This window comes from Nomascus leucogenys, chromosome 15, assembly GCF_006542625.1.
Source record: "Nomascus leucogenys isolate Asia chromosome 15, Asia_NLE_v1, whole genome shotgun sequence".
NCBI classification, from domain to species: Eukaryota; Metazoa; Chordata; class Mammalia; order Primates; family Hylobatidae; genus Nomascus; species Nomascus leucogenys.
This window is the reverse complement of record NC_044395.1, coordinates 64,567,142-64,588,764: the sequence shown is the minus strand read 5'-3', so window position 1 is coordinate 64,588,764 and position 21,623 is coordinate 64,567,142. Positions and strand designations below refer to the sequence as shown.

General features: G+C 47.9%; 1 protein-coding gene and 1 long non-coding RNA gene across 4 annotated transcripts in view; one reads left to right on the top strand and one right to left on the bottom strand.

The window, feature by feature from the left end:
* The window catches only part of LOC115838610, a 60,476-nt gene that overhangs the window by 13,993 nt on the left and 24,860 nt on the right, over nt 1-21,623 (bottom strand). The window lies entirely within an intron of this gene.
* The window catches only part of LOC100589102 (folate receptor alpha), a 28,450-nt gene continuing 23,564 nt past the window's right edge, over nt 16,738-21,623 (top strand). Inside the window, exons 1-2 of one of the 2 annotated variants that reach the window (XM_030829449.1) lie at nt 16,738-16,939; nt 19,347-19,522. In XM_030829449.1, the coding sequence (XP_030685309.1) occupies nt 19,355-19,522 (168 nt within the window). In that variant the 5' untranslated portion in view covers nt 16,738-16,939; nt 19,347-19,354. The remainder of the gene's footprint in view (nt 16,940-19,346; nt 19,523-21,623) is intronic. The other variant, XM_030829448.1, reaches the window with a different exon arrangement.

Here is a 21,623-nt window from a genome sequence, read left to right as displayed (position 1 = left end):
CCCTCATGGCCCAGGGGCCTGGCTCAGGGAGCAGGTTTACTCCTGCAGTGGAGGAGCCATAAAGTTCAGTTCATGATCAGCCCCCAAGCCAAGGGCAGCGGATGAGAGGGCAAGCTCCATCTAGAGGAGCTCCCGTGTTCAGGCGTTCCTAGACACCTGCCTGCCCTTCTCCCATCAGCATTGGGGTATAAAGAAGGAAAGAGGCCTGAGGGTTCCAGAGGCCTCTACCTGCTGAGGGCTTCAGAGGACTCAACCCTCTGCGAAATACAAATAAAATCCTCAGCCCTGCAAACAACGGAATGGACACCTCTTGGCCAAAGAGACCCCAGAAAAACTTTAAAATCTAAGTTTCCTGGCCGTGATGATAGGTCACTCACACCTCAGTACACCTGCTTCCTCACGAACCGTTACCAGGCTTCTTTCCCAAGAGCTAAACAGAAACCAGCCCTGGAAAACCAAGAACAGGAGACTCCTTCACTGATTTCAATTTCAACCAACTGCCAGACTCCCTTCCCTTTCCTGATTTTGACATGACAGCTGATCAGCTTACAAAACATTCCTGGCTGAGCAATGACTCTCAACCATGGACCAGTTCTGGCTGGTTTACAGAGGAAGCACACAGAGTGCTTTGGGTCCTGTGTTTCACATTTTGACATATAGAGCCTAATTCGATTGCATTTTAATGTCTCCACCCCGAAGTGAATATGGGACATATTTAACATGTTTTATTGGTACACATGTGTGCAACTCTCATGAACATTCATAAATGCTCTTAAAACTTATTAAATATGTATGTTTAGCCAACTGATTTAGTGTAAAACCCCTGTCCCACCCTCACTTCAATTCCTAGCTTGTGGGTTGCAACCCATCAAAAGAAATAAAACTCTCTTTTCCAAATGTAAAGATCTTGTGATTTTAAGCCAATATAATTGAAGACAAGAGTAGGATCCATGGAGCAGCCTAGGTTCCCCCAGCGTGAGTGAATGCACAGGTGCCAGGTGGAGCCATTGACAGCTCATTTGTCTTCCTGATAGCTTTGGGAGGAAGGTGGGTAAGCTCTCCCTGATCTAAGATCTCCCACTTTTGAATTGAGATCTCGAGGACTTCATTTTTTTACCCTGATCCCCTCCATCCGGACCCTGCAAGGGCCACCTTTGTTGGCCCCAGGTTTCTAGTTGGGGAGATTGGGGCCTGACTCATCCGGCCCATCAGGTTTGGTGAGGATGCTTGCCCTCTAGTGGCACACGAAGGAATGTCTTATGCTCTTCTGGGGAAGACAGTCCCAGACCAGCTGCCATCAGCAACATACATGTTTCAGAATTATGAGAAAAAGTCTTGTGAATATTTTGGATCCTGGAAAAAAGCTAACCTGGAACAATATAAAGATTTATAGGCCAAAATGGTGAACTTTTTTTTTTTTTTTTTTTTGAGACGGAGTCTCGCTCTGTCGCCCAGGCTGGAGTGCAGTGGCGCAATCTCGGCTCACTGCAAGCTCCGCCTCCCGGGTTCACGCCATTCTCCTGCCTCAGCCTCTCCGAGTAGCTGGGACTACAGGCGCCCGCCACCACGCCCGGCTAATTTTTGTTTTGTATTTTTAGTAGAGACGGGGTTTCACCGTGGTCTCGATCTCCTGACCTCGTGATCCGCCCGCCTCGGCCTCCCAAAGTGCTGGGATTACAAGCGTGAGCCACCGCGCCCGGCCCAAAATGGAGAACTTTTGACAGAATGTCTGACATGCCTAGTTTATTTGCAAGCACAGTAGGGTTCAGGACCTCCCAGAAGCAATGGGAGGTTTTTTGTTTTTTTTTTGAGACAGAGTCTCACTCTGTCATGGGGAGTGGAGTGGAGTGGCACGAACATGGCTCACTGCAGCCTCGACCTCCCAGACTCAATCATCCTCCCACCTCTGCCTCTCAAGTAGCTGGCATTACAGGCATGCACCACCACACCCCGCTAATTTCTTTATTTTCCATTTTTAATTTTTTATAGAGATGGGGTTCACCATGTTGCCCGGGCTGGTCTCAAGTTCCTGGACTCAAGGAATCCTCCCATGGGAGACCATTTTTCAGTGGTATTATGAGAGCTCTAAACACAGTCGGGAGTCTCAGATAACCTCCTTAAATGAGACTAATTCAAAACTGAAGGAGCCTAATTCAAAACCTGACCAGCATATTCAAACCTATCTGCCACTATTGGACAAGTAGCTGAAGACACTACAAAAAGCCTTATAGCCCAACAAATTGAATTCCCTGCCTCAAGTAGTAACAGATAATTTAATTGCTTCAGATTTTCTTTTACCCAAACAAGGAAGAGTCTGTGCAGTGGCCCATAACACCTGTTGCACTTACATCAACACTTCAGGTGAAGTAGAAACTTATATAGGGTTGGGTGCGGTGGCTCACACCTATAATCCCAGCACTTTAGGAGGCTGGGGCCGGAGGATCGCTTGAGCTCAAGAGTTTGAGACCAGCCTGAGCAACATGGTGAAACCCTATCTCTACAAAAACTGCAAAAATTAACCAGGCATGGTGGCACATGCCTATAATCCCAGCTATTTGGGAGGCTGAGGCAAGAGGATCACTTGGGCCTGGGAGGCATAGGTTGCAGTTAGCCTAGATCACGCAATTGCATTCCAAACTGATAGAGCAAGACTCTGTCTCAAAAAAAAAAAAAAAAAAAGAAGAAGAAGAAGAAGAGAAACTCATATAGAATTTCCAAACAAGCTAAATGATTACAAGAAATAAAACTACTGATCCTATCAATGATCTGTTCAGTTGGCTTTCTACCAAACAGAAATTCCTTTCAAGATGCTATTGAAGGCTGGGCGTGGTGGCTCACGCCTGTAATCCCAACACTCTGGGAGGCTGAGGCGGGTGGATCACCTGAGGTCAGGAGTTTGTGACCAGCCTGGCCAACATGGTGAAACCCCATCTCTACTGAAAAATACAAAAAATTAGCTGGGTGTGGTGGCAGGAGAATCGCTTGAACCTGCTAGGTGGAGATTGCAGTGAACCGAGATCACGCCACTGCACTCCAGCCTGGGTGACAGAGTGAGACTCCATCTCAAAAGAAAAATAGATGCTATTGAAGTTTTTGTTATAATTATAGTCTCCATCGAACTTTTCTTCATAAGATTTAAATTACTTATAATATGGGACAGGCATGGGGGCTCAAGCCTGTAATCCCAGCACTTTGGGAGGTGGGCAGATCATTTGAGGTCAGGAGTTCAAGACCAGCCTGGCCAACATGGCGAAACACTGTCTTTACTAAAAATACAAAAATTGGCCGGGCATGGTGGCATGTGCCTGTAATCCTAGCTACTCGGGAGGCTAAGGCAGGAGAATTGCTTGAACCTGGGAGGCGGAGGTTGCAGTGAGCCGAGATCACGCCGCTGCACTCCAGCCTCGGCAACAGAGGGATACTCCATCTAAAAAGTAAATATAAATAAATAAATAAATAACTTATAATATGTATAACCAACTGCTGTAAGTCTGCTGCTAAAACCAGAATTATGCTGGCTCAACGCATAGAATTTATAGACAAGTTAAATTGGTAGCCCTACCTTTTGGCCCTTATGTTGCTTAATAGACCTTAGGGGTTGATGAGTACCTGCCCACCTCTATTTCTGTCTGGCCAAGATGTTCAATTGGCTATAAATCTCTTGGCCACAAGGGTCCCACCAAGGGACTGGATAGATCTGGAGCAGGTAGCCTCACCAACCTGGCAACGACATGGTACAAACAATTTGGCCATTGATGCTGACTGTGGCAGATCTTGGCTAAAAGGAAGAAATGTGGAATAAAAAGAAAATCCAAAGATCCCTCAACTGACTGAACAAACCCCTGTTGGCCGAGGAGACCCCAGAAAAACTTTAAAATCTAGGTTTCCTGGCTATGATAAGACAAGAGGCTGGTCACACCTCAGTATACCCTCTTCCTTACTGTTACCAGGCTTTTTTCCTAAGAGTTAAGCAGAATCCTGTCCTGGAAAACAGAGAGTGGAAGACTCCTCTGCTGACTTCAGCTTCAACTGCCTGATGCCATGGCCAGACTTCACTCTCTTTTTGTGATTTGACACGACAGCTGACCAGCTCACAAAGCTATCCTTCCTGATCAGTTCCTGTTAACCATGGGCTGGTTCTGGCTGATTTACAGAGGCTGCACACAAAGTGCCTTTGTGTCCTATGTTTCACCTTTTGATGTGTATGGCCTAAGTCTGCATTTTAATGTTAAGTCTCAGCTGGGTATGGTGGCTCAATGCCTGCAATCCTAGCACTTTGGGAGGCCAAGGCAAGAGGATTGCTTGAGCCTAGGAGTTCAAGACCAGCCTGGGCAACATAGTGAGACCTTGTCTCTATTTTTTTAATTAAAAACAAAATACAAATATAAAAATAATTAATGTTAACTCTCCACCCCAAAGTGAACACAGGATGTATGTAACATGTATGTTTGCTTAGTATACATGCATGTGACTCCCTTTCATGAATATACATAGCTCCTCCTATAACCTATTAATAAGTATACTAGCTAACCCATTTAGCATAAAACTCCTGTCCCACCTCTCCTCCCTCAAAGTGCCTGCTCTCCATCTCAGCCAGAGGCTCCACTTCCCAGCCTGCACGTTACAACACAATATTAGTAAAAGTGTTCTTTCCAAGTGTATACATCTGGTGATTTTAAGTTGATACTTCCCAGGTTGTCACAAGATTCAGGTACAGCTCACTATTGCAGGACACAAGCTGGGATCTCCTGGGACTTGGTCTCTTTGCAAATCGTATTATCTCTGTATCACCTTTTATGAAATCCTAAAAGAATTTAAATCTGAAACATGTGACTCCAAAGATTTTGAATAAGGGATTGTGAACCCATGGTAAACTCCTGGCTTGAGGATGTCCAATACTTTTGCTTCCCTGGGTCACATTGGAAGAATAAGAAAGTTTAAGAAAGTCTGTGAATTTGTTTTGGGGCACATCAAAGCTGTCCTGGCCGCATGCGGCCTGAGGGCTATAGGTTGGACAAGCTTCTAGCTGGCTATTTATGCATTTTGTCCAAATCCATCTTTTAATTATTATTATTATTACTTGAGACGGAGTCTCGCTCTGTCACCCAGGCTGGAGTGCAGTGGTGCAATCTCGGCTCACTGCAAGCTCTGCCTCCTGGGTTCACGCCATTCTCCTGCCTCAGCCTCCCGAGTAGCTGGGACTACAGGCGCCCGCCACCACGCCCGGCTAATTTTTTGGTGTTTTTAGTAGAGATGGGGTTTCACCATGTTAGCCAGGATGGTCTCGATCTCCTGACCTCGTGATCTGCCCACCTTGGCCTCCCAAAGTGCTGGGATTACAGGCATGAGCCACTGCGCCCGGCTGAAACATAATTTTTCTCTTTTTGGTTTCACATTTTTACTAAAGACAAATCATGGTAAGACTGATTTGCTTTATTATACTTGGCCTGATTATTTGTATAACATGCAGCAAGAATATTTACTTTTCACATAGGCTTTTTAAGTTGGCTTTGATGGAACTTTGTTTTGTAGAAGAATCTCAAATAAGACTTTTTCTTTTAAGGCCCGGCGCAGGGGCTCATGCCTGTAATCCCAGCACTTTGGGAGGCTGAGGAGGGAGGATCACATCAGGAGTTCAAGACCAGCCTGGCCAACATGGTAAAACCCCGTCTCTACTAAAACACAAAAAACTAGCCAGGCATGGTGGCAGGCACCTGTAATCCCAGCTACTCGGGAGGCTGAGGCAGGAGAATCACTTGAACCTGGGAGGCAAAGGTTGCAGTGAGCCAAGATCACACCATTGCACTCCAGCCTGGGCGACAGAGCGAGACTCTGTCTCAAAAAACCAAAACAAAACAAAAAAACAACTTTTTTTTTTAAAGCCGAGTTTGGCCATGGGGTTGTACCATCAAATACCTATGAGTTGGCTAAATTCCTCTTGAGAACCCAAGATGATTTGGGGCTCCTGGGACTGTCAGAAAGTGACATTCTTTACTTGCCACAGGTCAGAAACCCTGCTCAGGATCTGTGTAGAAAAGGTATGAAGTTAGTTTTCCCAAGGGGCTCTTATCAGCTCTATAAGTCAAGTTTGATTCCTTAAAGGAAAGCACACCATTCCAGTCAAAGCCTTGGTAAAATAACCGGTTTCTCAAATTGTGTCCTGTTACAAAAGAAAACAGATTCTGGCTGGGCACAGTGGTCATGCCTGTAATCTCAGCACTTTGGGAGGCTGAGGTGGGCAGATCACTTGAGGTCAGGAGATTGAGACCAACCTGGCCAACATGGTGAAACCCCATCTCTACTAAAAACTAAAAAAATTAGCCAGGTTTGATGGCACACACCTGTAATCCCAGCTACTCAGGAGGCTGAGGCAGGAAAATTGCTTGAACACAGGAGGCAGAGGTTGCAGTGAGCTGGGATCATACCGCTGCACTCCGGCCTGGGTTATAGGAGTGAAACTCTGTCTCAAAACAAACAAACAAAAAATCTTGTACCTAGCGGAATGTTATACTTGAATTCCAGAAAGGGTTATTGGGTCAAGAGTACGTATAATTTTGATAGTTACAACTTTACGGAGATTTTATCAATGTGGCTCCCTCACCAGCAAAGCATGAGAGTGTCTGTTTCTCCGCTGGATGTGTGATGGCTCACACCTGTGATCCAGCACTTTGCGCTGCTGAGGCAGGAGACTCTCTTGACCCCAGGTGTTCAAGATCAGCCTGGGCAACATGGTGAAACCCCATCTCTACAAAAAACTAAAAAAATCAGCTGGGCATGGTGGTGTGCGCCTATAGTCCTAACTACCAGGGAAGCTGAGGTGAGAGAATCACTTGAGCCCTGAGAGGTTGAGGCTACAATGAGCCGTAATTGTGCCACTGTACTCCAGCCTGGGCAACAGAGCGAGACCTTGTCTCAAAAAAAAAAAAAAAAAAAACACACAGAGAGTGCCTGTTTCTCCACAACCTTGTCAACACAGTATGCCATCAGACTTTGGTTTTCGGCTCATCTTACAGGTGGGGAAAGGGCAGCTCAGTGCAGTTTTCATCTGCCATTGTTCTGAGATCTTTCCATGTTGACCTATTGAGATCTTAAATTACTGGGTAATAATCCATTCTATGTGTACATCACACTGAATTCAGTCTCCTACTGATGGGCATTGGAAGGAATGGGGTTCTTTTATGATGTTGACATTGCTGAAGGCCACAGGCCAGTTTTTTGGTAGAATACTCCTCCATTTGGATTTGCCTGTTTCCTCATGATTCACTGAGGTTACGCATTTTGGGCACGAATACCCTACACAGTTATTCCATGCATCGTAACAGGAGGCACGTGGTGAGGGGTTTGCCCATTCCTGGTGAGGTTAACTTTGATCTTTTGGTTGAGATCGTGTCTGCCAGGTTTCTCCACTACACTTTCCCCTTTGTAAGTAATAAATATGTTGTAGGGAGAGACTGGGGACTATAGATACTCTATTCATCAGCACGCTTCCACCTACATGTTCCACTGTCTGACGGACCTTTTTTAAAAAAGTAAAAACAAAACCAAAACGTGTCTTATTATGTTACAGCTCTTTCACCAACGCTTCAATGCTTTCCAGTGGTATCAACTGTAAAAACCAAACTTCTTCAAATTAGCACAGAAGATCACGCCCCTCCTCTGAGCCCTCAAGCCAAATCTTCCCTACACCACCCCATAAATGAGCTCCAGGCACACTTCTCATGTTGGGGGTCTTTGCTCCAGCAACTCCTCTGCGTGCCTGAAATGTTTTTCATTAATCCTCTGCAGGCTGACCTGTTGTGGCCACTTAGATGGTAACCTACAATTCTCCCCTAAAATGACTTCTGACCACTCAACCTAAAGAAGCCACCCAGCTGATTTCTCATCACATCATTCTGTGCCCTTGTGTGGATTTTTGTCTATTGTGTTTGTTGTCTGCCTTTCTCCTAACAAAACATACTCTCCCCAAAGCAGGGCTGTGTCTGTGTCATTTTATGCTACATCCCCAGGGTCTGGGTCAGTGCCTGGCACCAAGAATGTGCTCAGTAAGTTAAGGAATCGCTGCATCCATTCTGTCAATCAACAAGTCCTTCTGAGCATCCAGTCTACTGGCCCATGCTGGTCTCAGCCAACAGGAAGGGAATTGAGTTCCTTGCAAGGTCTGGTGGGGACAGAGAGTTCTGAGAACCAGTGACTCTTAGAACAAGGAGATGAGGCTTTCACAGAGGGAAGCACAGAGTGTGGTGTTATTCTGCTGAAGCCCAAAGAGGTCAGGGAAGGCTTCCAAAGGAGTAATGTTGCCAAGCACAAAAGAGCATGGGGAATGGCATTCTGTGGACAGGTCTCAGCAAGTGCAAAGGCTTAGAGGTAATAGAAGTGTGAGCAGAATTCCAAGGTAGCTGAGAGAGAAGTTACAAGGGGAGTGGGCAGCAGTTAAGGCCAAAGAAGAAACACTGGATCTGCATTCCTTAGGATGGTGCCCTGTGGGCCCCTCACAGAGCTTCCCTCCTGCAACTGCTAGGTGAAAGAAGTCAGGCTTAGAATCAGACCGAGATCAGTAGTTACAGCAGCTGGGAAGATGAGTGATGTGAGATTGCATGTGTGATAGGCTGGCACTCAGGGAAGAGCTCAGGGTTCTCTCCTCCCCACTCTGAGGCCCCTCTCCTGCTTCCTGAAGCCCAGAGTCTCCACCTCTGTGAGCCAAACACCTTCCTGTTACCTGCCTGGTCCTAGGGCAGCCTTCGGGTTGGGGTTAGAAGGAATGCCAATGGTTAACCTTGTGGTATTAAGCTTCCAGCTCCGGCAGATACTCTCTGGACTGGTTCAAGCTGACTGCCTGACTGTCCCTCCCTGCTGGCCCTAGCACCCAGACTCCAGATAGGCACACCACCTCATCCTTCAGAGCAGGGCTCTGAGACTCCACACGTGGTGAGGACTTACCAGAGGAACTGAACTTGACCTCCAACCCAACCTTCCATTTGCTGGTATTATTCTGAAGCCCTCATGGCCCAGGGGCCTGGCTCAGGGAGCAGGTTTACTCCTGCAGTGGAGGAGCCATAAAGTTCAGTTCATGATCAGCCCCCAAGCCAAGGGCAGCGGATGAGAGGGCAGGAGCTCCATCTAGAGGAGCTCCCGTGTTCAGGCATTCCTAGACACCTGCCTGCCCTTCTCTCATCAGCACTGGGGTATAAAGAAGGAAAGAGGCCTGAGGGTTCCAGAGGCCTCTACCTGCTGAGGGCTTCAGAGGACTCAGCCCTGCAAACAACTGAATGGACACCTCTTGGCCAAAGAGACCCCAGAAAAACTTTAAAATCTAAGTTTCCTGGCCGTGATGATAGGTCACTCACACCTCAGTACACCTGCTTCCTCACGAACCGTTACCAGGCTTCTTTCCCAAGAGCTAAACAGAAACCAGCCCTGGAAAACCAAGAACAGGAGACTCCTTCACTGATTTCAATTTCAACCAACTGCCAGACTCCCTTCCCTTTCCTGATTTTGACATGACAGCTGATCAGCTTACAAAACATTCCTGGCTGAGCAATGACTCTCAACCATGGACCAGTTCTGGCTGGTTTACAGAGGCAGCACACAAAGTGCTTTGGGTCCTGTGTTTCCCCTTTTGACATATAAAGGCGAATTTTACTGCATTTTTTTTTTTTTTTTTTGAGATGGAGTCTCACTCTGTTTCCCAGGCTGGAGTACAGCGGCGCGATCTCTGCTCAGTGCAACCTCCGCCTCTTGGGTTCAAGTGATTCTCCTGCCTCAGCCTCCCGAGTAGCTGGGACTACAAGCACCTGCCACCATGCCCGGCTAATTTTTGTATTTTTAGTAGATATGGGGTTTCACCATGTTGGCCAGGCTGTTCTCGAACTCCTGACCTCGGGTGATCCACCCGCCTCAGCCTCTCGAAGTGCTGGGATTACAGGCATGAGCCACTGCGCCCGGTATCAACTGCATTTTAATGTCTCCACTCCAAAGGGAATATGGGACATATGTATGTTTGCTTAGTACACATGCGTGCAACTCTCATGAATATTCATAGCTTCTCCTAAAACCTATTAAATATGTATGTTTAGCCAACTCTTTTAGCATAAAACCCTTGTTCTACCCTCACTCCACTTCCCAGCCTGCACATCATAAGAAATAAAGCTCTCAGGCTGGGCGAGGCGACTCACTCCTGTAATCACAGCACTTTGGGAGGCCAAGGCAGGCAGATCGCTTGAGGTCTGGAATTTGAAACCAGCCTGACCAACATGGTGAAACTCTGTCTCTACTAAATATACAAAAATTAGCAAGGCGTGGTGGCAGGCACCTGTAATTCCAGCTACTCGGGAGGCTGAGGTATGAGAATCGCTTGAATCCAGGAAGCGGAGGTTGCAGTGAGATCGTGCCACTGCACTCCAGCCTGGGTGATAGAGTGAAACTGTGTCTGAAAAAAAAAGAAAAGAAAGGAAAGAAGAAAGAAAGAAAGAAAGAAAGAAAGAAAGAAAGCAAGCAAACAAGCAAGCTCTCCTTTCCAAATGTAAAGATCTTGTGATCTTAAGCCAATATAATTGAGGACAAGAGTAGGATCCATGGAGCAGCCCAGGCTCCCCCCAGCGTGAGTGAATACACTGGTGCCTGGTGGAGCCATTGACAGCTCAGTTGTCTCCCTGACAGCTTTGGGAGGTAGGTGGGTAAGCTCTCCCTGATCTAAGATCTCCTGGTTTTAGGTTGAGATTTCAGAGACTTCATTTTTTTCTCTGATTCCCTCCATCTAGACCCTGCAAGGGCTATCTTTGTTGTCCCAGGTTTCTAGTGGGGGAGGTTGGGGGCAGTTCAGCCTGATTCATCCGGCCCATCAGGTTTGGTGAGGATGCCTGCCCTCTAGTGGCACTCGCAGGGACGTCTTTAAGTAAATGCTGTTATGGGGAACCTAGGTTCTAAGGGGACAGACAGTCCCTGACCAGCTGCCATCAGGAACTTACATGTTTCTGAATTATGAGAAAAAGTCCTGTGAATATTTGGGATCCTAGAAAACGCTAACCTGGAACAATTTAAATGCCAAAATGGAGATCTTTTGACAGAACGTTTGACATGCCTAAATTAGTTTATTAGCATGCACAATGAGACAGAGAGAGTTCTAGGCCTCTGAGAAGCAATGGGAGGCCCTTTTGTGTGTGTGTGTGTGACAGCGTCTCACTCTGTCACAGGGACTGGAGTGTAGTGTACAATCACGGCTCACTGCAGCCTCGACCTCCTGGGCTCAAGCCATCCTCCCACCTTTGCCTCCCAAGTAGCTGGGACTACAGGCATGCAGCGCCACACCCCACTAATTTATTTTCAATTTTTAATTTTTTTGTAGAAACAGGGTTTTACCATATTGCCCGGGCTGGTCTCAAATTCCTGGACTCAAGGAATCCTCCCATGGGAGACCATTTTTAACTGGTATTATGAGAGCTCTAAACACAGTCAGGAATCTCAGATAACCTCCTTAAATGAGACTAATTCAAAACTGAAGGAGCCTAATTCAAAACCTGACCAGCATATTCAAACCTATCCGCCCCTACTGGACAGGTAGCTGGAGACACTGCACAAAGCCTTACAGCCCAACAAAGTCTCTGAATTCCCTGACTCAAGTAGTAATAGATAATTTAATTGCTTTAGATTTTCTCTTAGCCAAACAAGGAAGAGTCTGTGTGGTGGTCCCTAAGATCTGTGGCACTTACATCAACATTTCAAGTGAAGTAGAAACTATATAGGGCGGGGCCCAGTGGCTCATGCCTGTAGTCCCAGCACTTTGGGAGGCTGGGGCCGGAGGATCGCCTGAGCTCAGGAGTTTGAGACCAGCCTGAGCAACATGGGGAAATCCTGTCTCTACAAAAAGTACAAAAATTAACAGGACATGGTAGCACACACCTGTAGTCTCAGCTACTTGGGAGGCTGGGGCAGGAGGATTGCTTGAGCCTGGGAGGCGGAGGTTGCAGTGATCAGAGATCATGCCATTGCACTTCAGCCTGGGAGACAGAGCAAGACTCTATCTCAAAAAAGAAAAAAAGAAAAAAGAAAGCTGGACATGGTGGCACACACCTGTAATCCCAGCTATTCAGGAGGCTGAGGCACGATAATTGCTTGAGCCTGGGAGGGGGATGTTGCAGAGTTGAGAGTTGAGATCACGCCACTGTATTCCAGCCTGGGTGCCAGAGTGAGATTGTCTTGAAAAAAGAAAAGAAATTCACACAGAAAGAATTTTCAGCCGGGCATGGTGGCTCACACCTATAACCCCAGCACTTTGGGAGGCCAAGGGGGGCAGATCACCTGAGGTCAGGCTTTCGAGACCAGCCTGGCCAACATGGTGAAACTTTGTCCCCACTAAAAATACAAAAATTAGCCAGGTGTGGTGGTGCACGCCTGTAATCAGGAGGCTGTACTCAGGAGGCTGAGGCAGGAGAATCGCTTGAACCCGGAGGCGGAGTTTGCAGTGAGCTGAGATTGTGCCACTGCACTCCAGCCTGGGTGACAGAGCGAGACTCCATCTCAAAAAGAAGAAAGAAAGAAAAAAAGAACTTCCAAACAAGCTAAATGGTTACAAGAGGTATGAACTACTGATCCCATCAATTACCTATTTATTTGGTTTTCTACCACACTGGGAAGTTCCTTTCAAGATGCCATTCAGGTCCTTGTTATAGTCATAGTCTCCATCAACCTTTTCTTCTTAACATTTAAATTACCTATAATATGTATAACCAGGCCGGGCGCGGTGGCTCACGCTTGTAATCCCAGCACTTTGGGAGGCCGAGGCGGGCGGATCACGAGGTCAGGAGATCGAGACCAGGTGAAACCCCGTCTCTACTAAAAATACAAAAAATTAGCCGGGCGTGGTGGCGGGCGCCTGTAGTCCCAGCTACTCGGAGAGGCTGAGGCAGGAGAATGGCGTGAACCTGGGAGGCGGAGCTTGCAGTGCGCCGAGATTGTGCCACTGCACTCCAGCCTGGGCGACAGAACGAGACTCTGTCTCAAAAAAAAAAAAAAAAAAAAAAAATGTATAACCAACTGCTGTAAGTCTGCTGCTAAAACCAGAATTATGCTGGCTCAATGCATAGAACTTATAGACAAGTTAAATTGGTAGCCCTACCTTTTGGCCCTTATGTTGCTTGATAGACCTTAGGGGTTGAGGTCTGCCCACCTCTATTCCTGTCTGGCCAGATGTTCAATTGGCTATAAGTCTCTTGGCCACAAGGGTCCCACTAAGGGACTGGATGGACCTGGAGCAGGTAGCCTCACCATCCTGGCAACAACATGGTACAAATTTTGCCATTGATGCCACCTGTGGCAGATCTCAGCTAAAAGAAGAAAATGTGGAACAAAAAATCCACCGAGTGCGGTGGCTCACGCCTATAATCCCAACACTTTGGGAGGCCGAGGCAGGTGGATCACATGAGGTCAGGAGTTCAAGACCAGGTTTGCCAACATGGTGAAACCCTGTTTTTTCTAAATATACAAAAATTAGCCAGGTGTGGTGGTGGGCGCCTATAATCCCAGCTACTCAGGAGGCTGAGCCAGGAGAATCGCTTGAACCCGGGTGGCAGAGGTTGCAGTGAGCTGAGATCGCGCCACTGCACTCCAGCCTAGGTGAGAGAGTGAGACTCTGTCTCAAAAAAAAAAAAAAAAGAATCAAAGCCCCCTCAACTGACTGAACAAACCCCTCTTGGCCAAGGAGACCCCACAAAAACGTCAAAATCTAAGTTTCTTGGCTATGATAAGACTGGAGGCTGGTCACACCCCAATACACCCTCTTCCTTACTGTTACCAGACTTTTTTCCTAAGAGTTAAGAAGAAACCAGTTCTGGAAAACAGATGGAAGAATCCTGCTGATTTCAACTTCAACCACCTGATGCTGTGGCCAGACGTCCCTCTTTTTTCGTGTTTTTTTGTTTTGTTTTGTTTTGTTTTTGTTTTTTTTGGAGACAGGGTCTCTTTTTTTTTTAAGACAGGCTCTGTCACCCAGGCTGGAGTGCAATGGCATGATCTCGGCTCACTACAGTCTCTGCCTCCTGGGTTCAAGTGATCTTCCTGCCTCAGTTTCCCAAGTTGCTGGGACTACAGGCACACACCACCATGCCTAGCTAACTTTTGTATTTTTTTGTAGATATGGAGTTTTGCCGTGTTTCCCAGGCTGGTCTCAAACTCCTGGGCTCAAAGGATCCGCCTGCCTCAGCCTCCCAAAGTGCTGGGATTACAGGCATGAGCCACTGGGCCCAGCCTCTTTTTGTGATTTTGATATGACAGCTGACCAGCTCACAAAGCATTCCTTCCTGATCAATTCCTATTAACCATGGGCTGGTTCTGGCCAATTTACAGAGGCAGCACACAAAGTGCCTTTGTGTCCTATGTTTCGCCGTTTGATGTGTACAGCCTAAGTCTGCATTTTAAGGTTAAGTCTTGGCTGGGCATGGTGGCTCACACCTGCAATCCTAGCACTTTGAGAGGCCAAGATGGGAGAATTGCTTGAGCCTAGGAGTTCAAGACCAGCCTGGGCAATATAGTGAGACCTTCTTTTTTTGGGGGGGGCGGGGTGGGCACGGAATCTTGCTCTGTTGCCCAGGCTGGAGTGCAGTGGTGTGATCTTGGCTCACTGCAACCTCTGCCTCCCGGGTTCAAGCAATTCTCTTGCCTCAGCCCCCAGTAGTACCTAGGATTACAGGCGTGCGCCACCACGCCCAGCTAATTTTTGTATTTTTAGTAGAGACAGGTTTTCACCATGTTGGCCAGGCTGGTTTCGAACTCCTAACCTCAGGTGATCTGCCCATCTCGGCCTCCCAAAATGCGGGGATTACAGGCATGAGCCACTGCACCCGGCCTTCTCTTTTTTTAAATAAAAATATAAATAGGCCGGGTGCCACGGCTCGCACCTATAATCCCAGCACTTTGGGAGGCCAAGGTGGGCAGATCACTTGAGGCCAGGAATTTGAGACAAGCCTGGCCAACACAGTGAAACCCCATCTCTACTAAGAAACAATATCAAAAAATAGCTGGGTGTGGTGGTGCACACCTATAATCCCAGCTACTCTGGAGGCTGAGGCAGGAGAATCACTTGAACCCATGAGGTGGAGGTTGTGGTGAGCCGAGATCACGACACGGCACTCCAGCCTGGGTGATAGAGTGAGACTCTGTCCAAAAAAAAAAAAAAGGCTGGGTGCCGTGGCTCATGCTTGTAATCCCAGCACTTTGGGAGGCTGAGGCAGGTGGATCACTTGAGATCAGGAGTTTGAGACCAGCCTAGCCAACATGGTAAAACCCCATCTCTACTAAAAACACAAAAATTAGCCAGGCGTGGTGTCAGGCGCCTATAACTCCAGCTACTCGGGAGGCTGAGGTAGGAGAATCTCTTGAACCTGGGAGGCAGAGGTTGCAGTGAGCCGAGATTGTGCCACTGCATTCCAGCTTGGGCAACAGAGCAAGTCTCCGTCTCAAAAATAAATAAATAAATGAAAATAAAAAAGAAAAAATAAAAAATTGATGTTAAGTCTCAACCCCAAAGTGAACACAAGATGTATATAACATGTATGTTTGCTTAGTACACATGCATGTGGCTCCCTTTCATGAACATTCATAGCTTTTCCTATAACCCATTAATATGTATGCTAGCCAACCCATTTTACATAAAACTCCTGTCCCACCCTTCCTCCCTCAAATTGCCTGCTTTTGATCTCAGCCAAAGGCTCCACTTACCAGCCTGCAGGTTGCAACCTGACATAAGAAACAATACTGTTTCCAAATATATAGATCTGGTGATTGTAAGTTGACACTTCCCAGGTTGTCACAAGATTCAGGTATGGCTCACTGTTGCAGGACACAAGCTAGGATCTCCTGGGAACTGGTCTCTTTGCAGGCCCTAGAGGGCCTTCTTTCTTGGTCGATTTTCCTCCAGAGATCCCTCCAGAGATCCAACTGTCTTCTCAGGCTCCCCTGCCTGCCTCCTCCTCGGGTCCTGGCCTGTGGCATTGCCCAGGTTACTGGGCCCCCATCTTCCCTACACTTACTGCCACTCATAGGCTGATGGTTCCCACATTTGCATCCAACCTGGACTCCTCCCCTGAGCTTTCCCCTCTACAACCACCTCCTCCTGGGCCAAGGGCACACAGGCACCTCGACAAAACAGTGTTCTGTGTTTCTTCCTGCCCAAACCTGCCCCTCCCTCTCCCTTTTCCCATCTGTGGTACCACGATGGGCTCAGAGAATAAAAAAATGAAGGCTTCTGTCATTGACTGGGGTGGGGATGGAGGGAAGAGTTAGCCCAGAATCATAGGTGCTGTAGAAAGGATACCTGAGTTGCCGGGAGAGGGGGTCTGTGAGTTGGGCATGGAAGGAGAGCTTGGCCCTTCAAACAATTGAAGATCTGATCAAAAGATTCAGAACATCTGTGATTTTGTGGCTAGTGATGGGTGACACCTGGGCTAATGGGGTTGGGGGAGTTGGTGGCTCTACAATTTATGGCCTTGGGAGATCCTTGCTCTCTATAGCTGACTGGGAGGTTGGAAGCCTGGCTCTAGCCCTTGCCTTGATCCTCCGGATCTCATTTTCCTCATCTGTCTAACAAGACAGAGAGGTTGGAAACTGATGAGATTAGCTCAAAGGATCCTGGCAGCTCAGGCTGCAAGATTTTTTTTCAGACCTGAGAGTTTGGGAAAAAATTGAGTAGGTGGAGCTTAGGGACTGGCCTTAGGCCTGCACTGTTAATTCACCCCTCCCACTCCCCCATGGAGGCCTGGCTGGTGCTCACATGCAATAATTAACTGCTGAGTGGCCTTCGCCCAATCCCAGGCTCCACTCCTGGGCTCCATTCCCACTCTCTGCCCGTCTCCTAGGCCACTAAACCACAGCTGTCCCCTGGAATAAGGCAAGGGGGAGTGTAGAGCAGAGCGGAAGCCTGAGCCAGACTGAGAGCCACCTCCTCTCCCAGGTATGTGACACTCCCCATCCCCCTTCAGAGGCCACACACCCTATGGTATTCCCAGCATGTGTTAAGGATTTTCTGAACTGGAAGGGCCCTCTGTTTGCTTGAAGGCCAGAGAATCTTGAAGTGGAGACTGAGGCCCAGACCAGAATGTGGCCTGCTCAAGGTTAAACGACAAGTTAGTGTTCATCTCCCTGAACTAGTACCTGGGCTCCAGCCCTTCAGTCCAGCACTGAGTTCTCAGCTCTTCCAGTCTGGGGCCCCAAGGTTGGGTGTGGGGGTCATGATTGTTGGTGGGGAGGGGTCACAGCTGGACTAAGACCTGAAGGTGAGACTAGGAAGGTGGGAAGGGAGCTTGCAGAGTGACGCTGGTCAAAAGGACAGGAAGAGAGCCTGGCTTCAGAAGCAGCCACAGCAAGAGAGACTACTGACTGAACAGGTGGGCTCCACTGGGGGCTGGGGAAAGGATTTTCTCAACCCCCATCTCCAGCACTGTGTATTGGCTGCACCCATGAGAGCTTCAGCACTGCGAAGATGCAGGGGGCAAAGGCCAAAAGAGCTCTGGCCTGAACTTGGGTGGTCCCTACTGTGTGACTTGGGGCGTGGCCCTCATCTGTGCTCAAATGATTCCACAAAGATTAAACTGGCTATCATTTGTTGATTTCCCCTTCTTACATTTAATCCTTGCAGGAGAAAGCTAAGCCTCAAGATAGTTTGCTTCTCTTTCCCCCAAGGCCAAGGAGAAGGTGGAGCAAGGGCTGGGGTCAGGACAGGCTGAACGGGAACCCTGTGCTCTAAACAGTTAGGGTTTTTTCCCCCAGGAACTGAACCCAAAGGATCACCTGGTATTCCTTGAGAGTACAGATTTCTCTGGCCTGGCCCTCAAGGTTAGTGAGTGAGTGGGTCCACAGAGGCATGATTGGATCCTGGAATGAATGAATCAACCATGAGAGAATGAATGAACACTGGAATCAATAGAGTAGCAGAATAATGGATTGTGGAGCAGGAGGGAGAGCTGCTGGGTGGGAATTCAATCCCAGGCTTATCTGAGCCCTGCTGTGCAGTCGGCCTGGAGACAGCCCAGCTGAGGCTCTGCCTAGACCCCTGTCAAGGAGGCCCTGTCAAGAGGATAGGAGGGGCAGCACGGGGGCAAGGCAAGCTTGTGAGCGGGAAAGGCATGTCCACTTTAGCGACTGGTATGTGGAAGATGAGTTAGAGGAGACAGATGGAGAGAAGTCACAGGAAATAAATTCTGAGCATTTTAGGAGGGCCCAGACACCTGGTGACCAGTGGAGTGAAGGAAACAGTCACCTCCCAAAATTCAGTGTCTGAGGTCAAAGGATTGAAGTTCTGTGATGACCAAGGAGAAGCCAGCTCTGTGGTAGGGGGCACAGGAGCTCCCCAAGGCCCCAGGGCTGTCCAGCTGGCTGCCCCCTGTCAGCCCCTGTGCCCTGTGACCCCACCCCACCAAGATCCCGTGGTTCCCGGGAGGGGCCTACTAAATTAGCTTGAGTGATGAGGCTAGAAAGGGGCTGGGACCAAGGTTTAAAAAGCAAAACAAACTAACAAAAACCATTCTGCAGCCCCCGCCCCCCAACTAAAACATTTTTATAAACTTTTTTTTTTTTTAGACGGAGTCTCGATCTGTCACCCAGGCTAGAGTGCAATGGCGGGATCTTGGCTCACTGTAACCTCTGCCTCCCAGATTCAAGTGATTCTCCTGCCTCAGCCTCCCAAGTAGCTGGGACTACAGGCACACGACACCGCACCCAGCTCATTCTGTATTTTTAGTAGAGATGGGGTTTCACTATGTTGGCCAAGCTGGTCTCAAACTTCTGACCTCAGGTGACCCACTCACTTCAGCCTTCCAAAGTGCTGGGATTACAGGCATGAGCCACCACGCCCAGCCCATTTTTGTAAACTTTTACAACAAAGTAATTTGGTGTCAAAATCTGACCTGAAAATTAATGTGAGCTTATGTATAGTTTTAATTTATCCCACTAGTGTAACTGTTTCACCCCAGGATATACACTTGATTATTGGGTATATGAAAATTATATTATCTTTGAATCACCTTTGATGAAATCCTAAAAAATTTTAACTCTGAAACATTTGAATAAGGCATTGTGGACCTATGGCAAACTCCTGGCTATTTCTGCATTTTGCCCAAATCCATCCTTGAATTATATCACTTGAACCTCATGACCACCTGGAGAAGGCAATGAGGCTCAAGCCAGGGAGGGGTGGTGTCTAATCCTACCTTTCACTGGATCTGGGAAAACTGAGGGAGATGGGGGCAGGGCTCTATCTGCCCCAGGCTTCCGTCCAGGCCCCACCCTCCTGGAGCCCTGCACACAACTTAAGGCCCCACCTCCGCATTCCTTGGTGCCACTGACCACAGCTCTTCCTTCAGGGACAGACATGGCTCAGCGGATGACAACACAGCTGCTGCTCCTTCTAGTGTGGGTGGCTGTAGTAGGGGAGGCTCAGACAAGGATTGCATGGGCCAGGACTGAGCTTCTCAACATCTGCATGAACGCCAAGCACCACAAGGAAAAGCCAGGCCCCGAGGACAAGTTGCATGAGCAGGTGGGCCAGGGTGTGATCTGGGGTGGTGAGGGACTGGCTCAGGAAGAGGAAACCAGGACATGGAAATGTCAAACCCCATTCACTGGTGAAATGAAGGCAGACAGACCCACTGGAGGAGCCCTTCAGTTTGCATTAATATGGGTGACTATTTCACAGACACTGGGTGCCAAATGTCGGTACAATGCCAACAGTTCACCTTCTTGGTTGTTGAGTTTCCGCATTACAGAAATAAGGAAGCAGGCCCAAAGGAGAGCCTGGGAAATGAAGTTGGAGAGACCCATCCTGGGGTTGCTTGATTTAGGGATTTAGACTGGGAATGACTCCTCCAAAGATCTGAGGGAAGAAACTGCACACTGTGCATAGTGGCCTCTTTTCTGCCAGCCGTAAACAGCTCAAGAAGGGAGAGTCTCTCACATTATGAGGCTGGGTGCAAAGCATTCTTTTTTTTTTTTTTTTCCCTGAGATGAGGTCTCCATATGTTGCCCAGGCTGGTCTCAAACTCCTGGACTCAAGTGATCCTCCCACCTCGGCCTCCCAAAGTGTGGGATTACAGAAATGAGCCATACGCCTTCCTGAGGCATCTTGGTTCATGCATCTCGCAAAATTCTGGGCTGTGTCTCTCGACCACATTGGACCTGAAGTCTCCCTATAACATTTATTTTGCTACCACCCCTTTAATATCCTGAACATGATGATATAACTAAAGAAAAAGCAGAGGAAAAGTAATTTGTAGGCCGGGTGTTACGGCTCACACCTGTAATACCAACACTGTGGGAAGCCGAGGTGGGCAGATCGCTTGAGCTCAGGAGTTCGAGACCAGCCTGGGCAAGATGGCAAAACCCCATCTTTACTAAAAAATAAAAAAAAAAAATAGTCAGGTGTGGTGGCACATGCCTCCAGTCCCAGCTACTCAGGAGGCTGAGGTGGGAGGGTCAGTTGAGCCCAGGAGGCAGAGATTGTAGATCTTGCCACTGCACTCCAGCCTGGGAAACAGAGTGAGACCCTGTCAAAAGAAAGAAAGAACGAAAAAAAGAAAGGAAGGAAGGAAGGAAAGGAAGGAAGGAAGGAAAGAAGGAAGGAAGGAAGGAAGGGGAGGGAGGAAAGGGAGAGAAACTTGTAATATGCATTTCTTTTTTTTTTTTCTTGAGATGGAGTTTTGCTCTTGTTGCCCAGGGTGGAGTGCAGTGGCGCAATCTCAGCTCACGGCAACCTCCACCTCCCAGGTTCAAGTGATTCTCCTGCCTCAGCCTCCCAAGTAGGCACACGCCACCACGCCCAGCTAATTTTTTGTTTGTTTGTTTGTTTGTATTTTTAGTAGAGACAGGGGTTTCACCATGTTGGCCAGGCTGGTCTCGAACTCCTCACCTCATGATCTGCCCCTCTCGGCCTCCAAAAGTGCTGGGATTACAGGTGTGAGCCACTGCGCCCAGCCTTAAGTGCACATTTTATTGATTGATTGATTGATTGAGATGGAGTCTTGCTCTGTCGCCCAGGCTGGAGTGCAGTGGCGCAATCTCAGCTCACTGCAACCTCCATCTCCCAGGTTCAAGCAATTCTCCTGCCTCAGCCTCCAGAGTAGCTGGGACTACAGGCGCCTGCCACCATGCCTAGCTAATTTTTGTATTTTTAGTAGAAATGGGGTTTTGCCATGTTGGCCAGGCTGGTCTCCATTCTTGACCTCAAGTGATCTGCCCACCTCCACCTCCCAAAATGCTGGGATTACAGGCATTATGTGAGCCACTGTGCCCGGCCCACATTTTAATATTTAGCTTGTCAGCCTTAAGTAATGAGATTCAGAAAGCTTGAGGATAGCCACACAGGAGCATAGTTTCAAGTTGTCCTGAATTTTGCAGCCATCAAAAACGGAATTTTGCAGTTAGTTTTTAAGGAAAAAGATAAGTTCCTAAGTTGTTTCTCAATAATTTATAATAAAATAACATCCACAATTGATTGGCTATACATTGTTTTTTTGTATCAGAAATTCCACGAACAGATAATGGGTAAGGCAGCTAGTCAGGGACAAAACACCTCCCAAGTAGCTGGGATTACGGTGTCCGCCACCACACTTGGCTAATTTTTTGTTTGTTTGTTTTTTGAGACG